This window comes from Aphelocoma coerulescens, chromosome 1A (assembly GCF_041296385.1).
Source record: "Aphelocoma coerulescens isolate FSJ_1873_10779 chromosome 1A, UR_Acoe_1.0, whole genome shotgun sequence".
NCBI lineage: Eukaryota > Metazoa > Chordata > Aves > Passeriformes > Corvidae > Aphelocoma > Aphelocoma coerulescens.
In genome coordinates, this window is record NC_091014.1 from 71,065,082 (window position 1) to 71,078,185 (window position 13,104).

Here is a 13,104-nt window from a genome sequence, read left to right on the forward strand (position 1 = left end):
CACTGCTGCCAGTGAAGCAGCAAGGAATTTTAACATGCTGATATTGAGGGTTCTGTAAACCTGAAGGTCAAAGACACTGTGTTTTAAAAGAACCAGGTGATATTATTCTCCCTAAACCCAGCAACTATGTATGAAATCCAGTTTGGCATGCTATTTGACACTGTGTTGTACTAACACTGGAATGTATTACTAAAGAATTTGTTGGGTATCTCAGAATATTTTTTCAGCTGTAGATAGGAGTTACAAAGACTTGCTAAATATTTGCCTGAGCTTGAGACTCAACGTCTGGCCCATCCTGTAGATTTACAATGCCTAATATTCTTTTTTTCACATACATTTAAAAAGAGATGTGAGAGGAAATTTTTGTGAAGAAAGGCCTTTGAAATCATTTCCATTTTTCAGTCTGAATCGATTAATCTGGTGTTACTACCTTTTCCTGTAAGCCTTGCTGCTTTAATATCCTTAAACTACACAGTTATTTTAAAACCCCAAGAGTAGTCACAACAACAGTACATGTCATAAGCTCTGGATTCCCCTGCAACAAGCTGAGAAAGTTACTAAGGACAAAGAATACCAATACTTTCCAATCAAACACAGTACAAAAGTAAATACATAAAGTAACAATCAAAAGGAGGCTTAGATACTTTTTCAAATGTACAATAAGAAGTAAAACTATATTATTATTCATTATATTTCCATGTTGTTATTTTAAAATTTGAACAATTAAATATGACAGGGAAAAGCCAACACCATTATGAGAAAACTGGCAGAAAGTTCAGGAGCAAAAGTCACAGTGAAAAAAGAATTTTTAAGTGAGTTGAAATCCGTGAACTTTGGAAAATGGAGTTTCTTTCAAGAAGCAACAAAGAAAGGCAATTGAGGATGTCCAAGGGGTAAAACACACACTTTAAAGAAATAACTACACCAGTTCAACACTCGATTCAACGTCACATTTCTCTCTCATAGTAAATCTGTTTGTCCAAGTGTACTAAACAACACATTAAGTCAGTTACTTATTTGGGGATTAGTTGCCAGCTTTGGAAATAACACTTGAAAGGATGTCGTCAGGCTAAGAAATGCAGCTAGTTGGTTTTGGCTCCAAGAGGCTATGTATCTGATTATTCAGCTGTGGTTCTATGAACTGGGATGTAATGTTGATTTACTTTTGACATCTTGCTCTTTGAGAAGTTACAATAAAGTAAATCCAAGCCTACATTATGCCAGAACCACTGGTTTGAAAGAAACTAAGCAATGCTCATAATGAAAGCTTATTGAGCTTGCTGAAAAGTATCTTTAAGACACCAATTAACTTGTGTCTTATTTTTTTCCATAGCAGGAAGCCAATCGGCCCCTGATGATTGAGATAAAATTCCTTGCACAATGGAACTACCAGTTCTTCCCTGTTAGGGTATTCCTCTTTTCTAACTTAGACATGACTGGATCTTACTAGTTTGTCATTTTGGTAAACAGAATAGTTTATAAAATACTGTGAAGAAGAAAGATACTTTCAGAAATTCAAAGTATGTTTTCAAAAGCCAGTGTCAGTTCACTTACAGTTTACCCATGACTGAATGTAAAGATTAATTTTCAAAGATAATGTTTTACTTGCAGCACTGTCTCTGTGTGTGCCCTGCAGAGTGACATGATCTGTAATATAATTCTGGATGTAACTGCAGGTATATTTTTAAAGCTGCCAAGTGTTAAGCACATCTGCACCAACAAGGTCTCCCTACAGTCAACTCTTATCTAACAGAGTGTAATTACCATCAAGTTCTGCGTTACTTTGCACCTGCCTCTCTCACACCTGCCTTCTATTAGCATGAAAGTGTGATCATTTCAGTACAGTCACGTGTGAAAAAAGTACATATTACAAGGGTGAATGAGAGGGGAAATGAGCTCTCTTAACTGTCCTCTTTCTGACCTTGACTTTAGTTTGACCTTGTTTAAAAAAAGTCTGAATACATGAGTTTGCTTTGAAAAATTAAGGAGTGTAACTAAATGGGATGTCCTTTGATTAAAGAGTTTGTATTGTGCATTTTTCTGACCAAAAAAAAAAAAAAAACCCAAACAAACAACAAAGAAGTTCTGTCACAAGGTCCTTAGCTGTTCTGAACAGCAGCAATGTGTGCAGCAGTGGGAAAGGGATGAAAAACACTGCGGAGAGGCAGAACTGCAGAACTGTAACGGAAAAAGGGAGCAAAACATAAACCAAAGAGAAGACAGTCACCAAAAAAAAAAAAAAAAAAAAAAAAAAAAAAAAAAAAGAAAGTAGAAGGAAATAAAACATTCTGAAACCTGGAAGGAATTAATTTAAACCATGTATATTACTGTAATGAATGGGGAGAGAGAAAGCCAGACAGGAAGTTGCAAGTACTCAAATTCTGCTTGAAATGGTTGCTACTGTTAAAGAACTTAACTAGGTCAGAAAAATGAACCTTGGGAATATTATTATATGAACTTGTTGATGAGTTGGCAAAAAACTCTTTTCTGTTTGTCAAAAATCCAAAATTTAAAATGTTGGCCAAAATAATTTCATAAATAAAATCTGTATAAACGAGGGACAAAAGTAGAGGTGATATTCTGCTCTGTTAGAACAGAGGCAACTGTGGTATTAAATAATAAGGTGGGGTTTTTTGTACTCAGTGGGCTTTTGTGGTGCAATGGCTACTTCTTCTACCCAGGCATGTATTTAACGAGCTTAAAGCACCACTACAGATCAGCAAACTGAGAGTTTACACAGACGGGAACCAGCACATGAGCACAAAATGCAGTGCAGAGACAGAGGTTAAGATCTTGGAATTCTCTGAAACTGCAGCACAGGGAAGCCCTGAGGACAGGAACCTGTGACCCCACGCAGCGATGGTCAGTCAGTCTGGCTGTCTGACTCAGTGTTCTGATGGTCACTGTGCAACTGCAGAATAAAGCTATTGAATACCCAAGTCTCATCAGTTTTCCAGTAAACAAACATTTGCTTTGACATAGTTGCTAACGTGATCACTCCTTAAATAGTTGTGCAAACGCCTAATCTGGGGTGTAGCTGTCTTTGTAATTCCTGTGAAGTCAGCATCCAGCCTACAAGGAAAGCTGTGAGTGCAGCACTGGAGCCCAAGGATGTAAGCCAAAAGAAATTTTACTTCAGAAGCAAAGTTCTCTGTATCTGGCCAGCTGCTGTGCCCTATGCACCCTAGCCTGCCTAAAGAGAAATGAAGCATTGTACCAGATTTACATCATGCTTGCTTGGATTAACATCACCGACAGCCGAGAACCAGATTATGTATTGTACATGATTTTTGGTCTGAGATCTCAGTTACAATCTCTTTTAATGCATGTTGTAATAAAGCGGTTTGCTATAACATATGCTGTAATTTCATTAGATATTACAGATTCCTGTCCAGAGATAATTGGACACCTGCCTTCTGTGTTACATTTAAAAATCTGGGCCATCATATGGAACCACCTAGATCCTGTATCACTGAAAGAAGAATTCAGACAAAATTATCACAGCAATGTCTTCAGACCTCAGCTTTAACCACTTGAACACTATGTAACCCAAAAGCTCAAAAAGTTATAATAAGAAGGTCTTGCATTCTACAAAAGAAAGAAAAAATCTGTAAGGATATTTTTGAGTTTTAATCTTTTTCTAGAATAGGGGACAGTAAGAAATTTCTGTAAGAAATTTTTTGTCTGTTATTTTGTTAACTGTCTCCAAGTCTTTTTAACTAGATAAAGCATAAAAGGCTCTGTAATCCCCAGTTTTACTGGATTTATTGAGCAAGTTATTAACTCCAATATTGACTCATATTGCGATATGGCTCTCTCCAGAATTCCCCATTTCTGATAAGAAACAATAAAAGTAGGATTAGATTTATTCTACTAATGCAATCTTTATTATAGAAAATGCTAGGGAGTTTGTGGGTAGCTTTTTAAAAGTCAGCTTTCTAATACATGGCTGCCTCCTCCTGCTACATCCCTTACAGTGACTCATAGCAGCAGAGATGAAACCAAGTAAGAAAACAAACCAGTGTAGCTGTGCACTGTGTTCCAGGTGAAAAATTTCCTTCGGAGGAAACTCAGATACCTTTAGGTAGTTTCACCTAGGTGTTAGTCCTGATTTTTGTGGAAAGATAGGATAGTAAAAAGGTTTGAATAACAGGAATTTCCCAAGGTTTCAATCTCTTTGTGGCTAATAGTTCCTTTTCACTCAGTTTCTCCTCACCTGTTAGCTGGAACTAATACAAGCACTGCATACTACAGGATGCCAGAGTCAGAAGAATTCCTGTGCAGGTTTAGAAAGAATCCCTTGCATTTACAAGTCCAGTTCTATATTTTCGGTGCATTGTTAAACAACAAGGAGCTGAGTTTAATAGAGCAGTCACTATCTGATTTAAATGCTTCTGAATGAAAGCATTTATGTAAATATACTCAAGATTAAGATAAAAAAGGTAATTTATTATATGTTACTGTAAGCCAATGAGAATAAATGGTTCAACGAGAGGCTGAAGAACACAGACTATCTTGGAGAAATCTACTGCAAAGTTTCTATGTTAATATAAGCAAATTTAAATAAATCCATTGCAAAAGGTTTAAAAGAACATTACAGTGATGTTCCAGCTCAAATACTAAGAAGACAGGAAATATAAAAGTCAACATTTATCTGTTCATCCCTGATTTGCTTCACCATGGATTTGCACTATGATATGACTTCATAGGAACACATATTTCTTTCCCCCATCCTACTGCTTTATCTTTTAGTACACAGAATGGATGGGTGCTTGCTTCAAAGATTTCTCATTATTGTCCAATGTACAACTTTTGTTCTTATCATAGTGCATATTCTCTAAACCATTGCTGGAGATGAAGCTACTGATTTATTTGCAATGAAATATATTAAGCCATTTATTTTAAACTTCCTGAGAGATAAGAGGAAATGATTCATGTAGAAATTAAAGTAAAACAGTATTTCTTTATTTGGTTGCCTATTTACTAGAGTCTGTTTTGTACTACTACTTTGCATGTTATAGTACCCTAGATACTCAAGGTACTTTTCACTGACTACAGCAGTAGCTGTCTTAATTGTTTGTCCAAATCAGAGCTGGATCCTCAGACTCTGAATCCAGATAACAAAAAGCAAAATACTGCCGATCACAAAAAAAATTCTGTGCAGGTGTTTTTGTCTAGAGTAGCACCAGAACTCCATGATAAGTGAAGAGACCAAATCTACCTCCCAAGGAGGGATGGATGGCCTGAACTTCAAGACTGTAATTTTTTTTTTCATTCCTTATTGGATGCAGTGTTACCTGGCACACAGACTGGATTGATCAGCAGAGACAGAAGCATGCAGAAGAAATAATTTGTGACTGTGTAATTCAAGACAGTACCGTAACACCTATAACATGCTAAATGAATATTGCAGAAATATCTGTAATATGGATTTCCACTCTTAGCTAACTTGACTTTGCAGCCATAGCATTCTTTTAACACTGCTGCAAGTGTAAGGTAAGGTTTATGCAAGACAAACAGTAGAAATTCCATTCCGTGTTTTTAGGGCAAGAGACTTTAGAGGCAATTCAAGGACCTTTGTCACTGAAATGAAGAAAGGAACTGATAGCATGAGAAAAGTTAACTTGCTCTAAATACACAGATGTTTGTGATGGTGTGGGGGTGCACGCACACACACGCATCTCATCCTTGGGCCTGCTCTAGGGTCTCAGAGGCTTCTGGTAAGCCTTGACTGAATCGTCTGAGGAGTGAAGAGTCCTGTAAGTGAACCAGTCCAGCCGTGAGGCACTGCATGACCATACCAGGAGTTCTTGCATGGTAGAGGTAGGAACAATAAGCTGTTCCAAGAAAGGTGGGAAACAAAGGATAAGGAATTATCCTTTGTAGCCCTGGTAAACCATTCACTTGACTCAAGTGGAGTGGCAGCCGTTGTTCCTGCACTTAGGGAATAAAACCCAGTAATTACCAATTACTGGGTTACAGCCAGGATGGAAACTTACTGGTGACCAAAGTCAACAGTCTTGGGACCCTATAAACAACGGTCCTGAGTGAGACCCTGAGCTCCCCTGGATGGCAGTGGCTGTGCCAGCACCTGCCTCTGAGTGGGACCCGCCTTGGAGCTCCAAACCCTACAACTACACCTGGAACAGCTTTAGCCTTTCCAAAGATCTTGCCTGTCAGTATCCATTTTATCATAAAACACATGGTGACTAATATAAAAAACTTTCCAGTCAAAGTCCTTTCCAATCAGCAGTTTCAAATCAGATGCTGTCACTAGATTACCTGCGCCAGCATAGGAATAGATCTAGCAGTTCATGTATGAATTTTCCTACTGGACAATGAATTTAACCTGAGAGAGCTCAGCACTGCTGGGGCACCATACAGCACCAACTGCAGGGTGCTAGACCAAAGTCAGACACCTTCAAAGCTACACCTTTAATTGAGCATTTCAGTTAGGGGCAGGTAATTCACAAAGGAGCCTTACACACTCAGTGCTACTTCCTGCTGTGTTTTAAGAGCAGAAATCAGCTTTCAAGAAGTAAGAATTACACCTGTAATGTTGTATCTGATGCAAGAGGTGGGTTACAGACATCTAGAAAGTCTAGGTCATACAAGCAAGTCCCATCATTCTCCACTCTGAAGAGGTACTGTTTCAGGTTATCAAAAATTTTGCTGACAGCTCCTGCATCCACAAGTCTGGGAGGCAATGCACAAATTACGTACATGGAACAAAGCAGCCTTGTAAAGTCCAAGCTGCCCCCCACTTGGCTTGCTGGAAGGTGCTGTCAAGCACTTTGCTGCTAATGTCTGTCACCATGGACCTTATTGCACTTGCTGCAGGAGAGATATTTTTAACAAGGCTGTTAAAACAAGTTTAGCCCTTTCCATTCACCCTGTATTTAATTGACATCTTGCACTTTTACCCCAAAACACTCCTAAGACAAACCAAAAATCAGCTACCAATTTGGCTGTGTAGTGATCCTACCCCTTCCTGTAAATTTGTTGGTGAAGCTCTTTACACTTATCCTTCAGAAACTGTAAAGGATCTCAGTGTAGCTCAGAGCAATAGTTTTTAGCAGCTACCTTCCCCAGATTCCGCTTTTCCAAGGAGAATCTGATGGAGTAGGAAAGAGGGGGGCAAAGGCTCCTCCCACCTCCCCCCCTCCCCCATCTATTGCTCCAATAAACAACCCGCAAGTCCATTTCAGATTTAATCCTGTAGCCAAGGCAGAGTTCCTGTAGTCACAATTTATCTCTTGGCACAGCAGCCCTTTGGCCTCTGGTCACACACCACCTGGACCTCCCAGGATCGCAGTGTGTAGGGGCTGCAGGAATGCATGTGGGTTCTCCATTTCTGGCCAGCCAGGAGCACCAGTGCTTCCAGTGGAATCTGAAAGCCCTCACAGCTTCTAGCAAAGCATGACTGCATCCAGAAGACTTTGGAAACCTTGATGCAACTCTCAAACTTCCCCTGCTGCAAAGCCAAGGCACAAATCCCAAGCTCTGTAACTGGGCGTAATTTTTTTTTTTTTTATAGCCTCCTTCAGCTGCTCAGTGCTGTCAGCAGTGAAGGAATGGCAGTTTTTCCAAAGCTGTGGTACACTGGGAACAATTTCTGTTTGAAAGCATTCTGCTGTGCTCCTGAAGGAGAGTTCCTGCAACGGGTAGGTTGTGAGATGTTTTTAGCTCTGATCCAATGCAAAATTAGATCTGTTTTAAAAGGGAGAAGTTTCTGGAACAGCTTAGAAATATAACTTGAGGATCAGTGCTCAAGTTAGTGGAGTTCTGACACCCCCGTCTTTAATGGGAGCCAATGGCATGTAAACAGATACTACCCAAGACATGCTCTTTCTTTAGGCTTGCTTCCCCAAATTATAATACTTCTTACAGCTAGGTCTTCCTGCTCTCCCACTCTCCAGTAACTCTTAGTCTGTCTCTGGTAAATAAGCAATAGCTGATGCCTTAGCAGGGTCATTTTATGGGAGGTTTTTGGGGTGGTGTTGATCTTTTATTTTTTTAACTTGACTAGGTAAGTCAAGTCTGATAGCAACATTAACAAGGATAGAGCCAAAAGTTACAGTACTTTTCCAGAAATTCCTCATACCCTCAGCTTTTTAGTATGCATGCTGATGCATATTCTTACCAATAGAGCTGAATATAAGCTGTTAAGAAAATTAAGTTTTCTTAATTTTTTTCCTTCCCCCTGCTCCAGGAGGCATCTAAGGGTGAGCCAATGTGCTTCCCTGCAGACCAAACAAGGGACAGAGACCAGAGACAAATCCAAACAAAATTCCTTCCAGTCTGCCAAGTAACAAGTTTGCATCTGCTTGCCTTGAAAAGCAGCAGCAGATGTATCTCTGTAAGCATTCCATTTGGTATAGATTCACTCATTTGTGTAGGAAGTTTTTACCACAGAATTTGCAGAAGGTGAGGTGGTTGACGCAATTGCTAATACAAACCATATTTGCAGCTATAACTACTTATCAGTAGACTTTTATATGTAACTCTAATGCAGTTGCAGCCCAGCTTAGACATATAAAGATGTGCCCTTCAGCCACAGGATGTATCCCAGAATACCACACATTCACAACTGTGTTAGTTGTATGGGATGGTGTCTGTGGTTGTAGCTTCCAACCAGCCAGGGCCTACTCTTTCCACTTGGTACAAAGTGGCAACACCCAGCAGTGAAAGTTTTAAGATTGGCCAACAGACAGAACCATTTCATCGCTGCCCCTCCAAGGTCTCTTCTCTGTGCCTCTCCAAAAAGGAGGCTGCATACAACATTCAGGGGAGAAGGTGTGAAATAAGAAAGGCCTTAATTTCTGTCAGCTCACAGAGTAGCTCTAGGTGGCATTCGAACAGTGCCAGAACAGCAGGGAACACGGAAGGCAGCTCTTACTTGCCAGTGATGTCACTGCCAAGAGTTACAAAACTCATTTGATGAATGAAGCCATGGGGCAGGCATCTGTGACCACAGGTCTAGCATGACTTGCCTTAGTCCGAAAAAGCAGATAAATCAATTAGTCCTTGCAAGGGCTGGCTACTCTAACCATGAAGCAAACAGCAGAAGTTACCTGATGTCTCTCAGCAGGTTTACTTAGGGGAATTCAGGCTTTTACACATTTAGACAAAGACAAGGTAACAGAATGTGGAGCACTTAGTTTCATGAGCAAGATTTGGGCAAACATTGATAGCTGATAGTGCTGCTCCACACCTCCCAGAGTCAGCAAGCACAGTGTATCAGTACTCAACACCACTAAAGTATTTGTATTATATTTTATAATAACGCCCTAAAGAAAACCAAGACCAGAGGCTCAGTTCTATGTAGCTTACAGTTACAGATTTTTCTCTTTTTTCCCATTCAAACCCACTCCCATGAATTTGTGAAGGCTTTTATGCAAAGGTCAAATCATGTATTTTCCTTCCAGAGAGGCACAGTGCAAGACACTCACCTGATTCCTTCACTGCATACAAGTAGAGGATAAGATTTATTTGGATGAAGTGAGTTGTCAAACATACAAAAAGGTTTTTCTAGAGCAACTGTAGTAAGAGTGGGACTGTTAGTAGCAAGCTGAGGGGCTGCAGTTTGAGGCTTCAGGCTTTGATCTAAAAAAGAAAGTTACCAAAACAAACATATTTAAAAGAAAAAAAAAAAAAAACAACCAAAACCCCAACAACTTTCTCCTCTTCCCCCTGAAAGCTCTGACTCAAAAGGGAGGATCAGGCTGTTCCAATAAACAACATTAAAGCATAAAAGGGGGATGCAAATTGCAGCTGAGCAGGGGAAAAAATACCAATTTTAAGAACCAGCAGCATAAGGTCCACAATCACAACAAAATTTTTGATTTAAAGGCTGATTTTTTTCTTTCCTTTTTTTTTTTTTTTTTTAGATTCACAGCCATCCAGCAAATTCAGAATTTGTTGCTCAGACAAAACTCTACATGACCACCTTGGAGTCTTGCCTAGATGAAGAGTGTAGCAAACTTCTCCATGGGCTAGAGTCATGCAAACTAGTACTGACTGATTTTCCAGCAGCTGAGGGTATGTCAGTAGAGCTGCTCCTCACAGAAAGTAAATCACCTTTCAGAGTGAAAGTTTTAGCCATTATTTTTATGTGGGTATTTTTCTAAGCCATCATGTTTTAGTTGAGTACCAGACCATCTTGTGCTCTGGCTGAATTCACCAGCCATAGCAAAGAGGGATAACATCACCTGTAAGATTTTAAAATTGTTGGGTTTGCTTCATGTTCACAAGAATAGCAAAGAAAGGCAGAAAATTAACATGGCAATAAACTCTCTCAGCAGAATCTGTGCTGGCAGATGTGTCCTAAATTAGGACCAGATCTCATCCATATTTGTATTTGTGTAAATCCACATAAACTGCACAGAAGTCAAGGGAGCTTGTCTGGATGTAAAGGACATGAACAAATGTAACCTCAGTATAATTACAGCATTCCTGAAGAAAGTGCAAGAGAAGAGATCAGTGTAAATTCCTGTATCTTTGTTTAAGCAACAAGGACAATTTTCTTGCTCTGTGTTGCTTGTAGGCAATTCTGTGGTAATTTATAGAAGCCTCTAGAGTCAGTTTGTATTGACTTCTCCGTGAGAACAAAACTTGCCTGTAGCCTTGGCTTTGCAGGCCTGTGTGAAGCCCATAAGGATTTGAGAAGAATGGGGCCTGAAGTCACAAAAGGCTGGGAAATGTGTGGAACTTTCCAGGATCTAAAGTCCAAACCTTCTTTACATTCTTGTCTGGAGACAAAATGAATACAAATGTCCATACCTGGCTGTAGTCCATCTCTCCAGTCCACTGCACCGGCTAAAATGTACAGTCCTTGCAAGCCCAGCTCCATGTTGGTTGTGCATATTAAACACCTTAAAGTGTTTAAAAGTATGGTGTCATAGGTTAGCAAGCATAGTCCCAGAAGTGATGTTCTTGCAAAGGGGTGCTTACAGCTTCCTCTGGGACCTGATAGAACCTATCAGCTGGCCAGTTTGAATATGGACGATTCTTTGAGCCACTTAAAGTTGTGACTGCCTCTGTGATACACACTTAAGAATAGACAAACTCCCCCCCAAGCTCTCTCTCATTTCCAGCGCTGGCACAGGTGGCTGCGGGGCCTGAGTGGGGGTCAGTGGGCCTGGCCCAGGCCCCGCTTGGGCCAGGCCAGGCCGGGCCACGGCTCCAAGATGACCCCCCCAGCAGGGCTGTGGGCAGCCAGAGCGGCTCGGAACCTCCCCCCCCCAACCCCCCCCTCCACTGTGGCCAAGATTTCAGCAAAAGCAGCACCGCTGTCCGGCAGAGCGATAAGCCACACAGCTGCAAGGCCGAGGTGAGATTAACCCTTTTATTGCTGTGAAGAGCTGAAAACCTGAGGGAAGAGAGAGAGGAGATGCTTAAAGCTGAAAGTCTGTTGTGAAGCTATGATATGTCAGAGTATCCCGTTGTAATTTCATGAAAATATGGGGGGTGGAGTGTTCAGTTCAGCTTGTAAGCAAAAGCACCTGTGCTGAGATAGGCAGATGCTGACGCAGCTGTAATTTCATGAGAAGTTTGGACAGGGAGAGATGGACCAGATGAAGACTTTTGCTCCAAACGGGAGAGGAGAAAACCTCAGTTCCTAGAGATGCTCCCAGAGATAGTCCTAACGATGAAGATGATGAAGACCCTTTGCTCCCAGGGAAGGAGAAGGGCCTCTGTTTTTGTTTCTGAACAGCTCAATCTTAAAATTGTACCCCAAAAAACTTCAAGAGTGGACCCTCGAAAGCAGTTGCGGGAAAAGCTGCAAGTCGGGGGAAGGGACTCACATGCGAGCAGAGAACCAACCCGGGCGGCTGTCTTGTTGTGATAATGTTTTCATAGCACAAGCAAGAAGAGACTTCTCTTTCTAAATGGACTGAACAAGGTTATTATGGAAGTGGTAAACAGACTGAACATTTTAAGGGTTGTCTTTTCACATTGTCAGTGGGAGAAGGGAGGAAGGTGGGGGGAGGAGGAGAGTTCTGAAGATGGTATAATTTTTTTTCCTTCTTTTAGGTCTGTTAATAAACTTCTTTATATTCTTTCAAGTTTGGTGCCTGCTTTGCGTTTCTCCTAATGCTTATCTCACAGAAGATAAACAGTAATGAGTATTTTGGACCAAACCACTACACTAAATTGGTGTTTCTGCCCAGTTAAAAAACCGAACCCGCGACACATGGTGATGACATCTGCCAGTCAAGAGATAATCTAATCCAAAGGGTGAGAAAGATGAGTAAAGCAAAGAATCCATCTTAAAGTATTTGGAAGATCCTCACTAGTTCTTTTGCAAAGCTATGTTCTAATTCACTTAACTGCAAGTTCTTGTAATAAAATTCCTTTTAACCTTTGCAACAGTTATCAACTACAAGTTCTTTTAACAACATTCAAACAGGGTGCCTCATTTTCTAAAATAAAGTAGTTTCTAAAGTTTATGTAAGAGGCAGTTCAAAACTAACTTTCAAACCTCAGTCTCTGAAGAAGCAATGGAGAAACATTCCTTGCATTTTGCTCATTCACTTACAAGCTATTATTAGCTTGTGAGTTCCTGCAGATATCCTGCTGGATGTAGGCCTTGACGAATGCGCTGAAAGAGGAGTAATGCCTTGTGAATTAATTTTCTAAAAAGCATCCATGAATATGGAAGCAAAAGCAGAGATATTTTTTAAAAGTGCATAAAACAGGCAATCAAAGTTTGGGAGAGTAGTGGAAAGCAGGGGCAGTTAAAAGTGGTGAAGGACAGAGTGGCAGCATTACAAAATATTGTGAAAGTGGCCAAGGTGTTATGTCAAACAGTGGAAAAGTTTTCTCTCTGTCCAGTCAGCATTCTTCAGGCATGGTTCCCTGATGGGAACTACAGCCACCTCTGCAGCTCAGTCTTCTGTACCAACTGTTCTGAAGAGGTTCACGGCAAGGGAAGCAGCTCTCATGCTGCTGTTGGGGTAGGAATATTTGACCATTTGAAAATGGCACTGAACATGTTTATTCGAAGAGGCTACTATAGACTTTAGAAGGGCTTGTCCTGGTGACTGGTATTAGTAATACAATGTCACAAGGCAGTGTTTGGAAATCTGAGCAATGGAGCTT

General features: G+C 40.5%; 1 protein-coding gene across 1 annotated transcript; it reads right to left on the reverse strand.

The window, feature by feature from the left end:
- Window positions 1-6,524: 6,524 nt before the first annotated feature.
- On the reverse strand, window positions 6,525-10,852 carry UPK3A (uroplakin 3A). Its single transcript, XM_069003780.1, is given in 6 exon segments — window positions 6,525-6,713; window positions 6,715-6,765; window positions 6,767-6,834; window positions 9,453-9,481; window positions 9,483-9,606; window positions 10,783-10,852. Coding segments are annotated over 6 exon segments (531 nt in total).
- Between the last annotated feature and the right edge of the window lie 2,252 nt (window positions 10,853-13,104).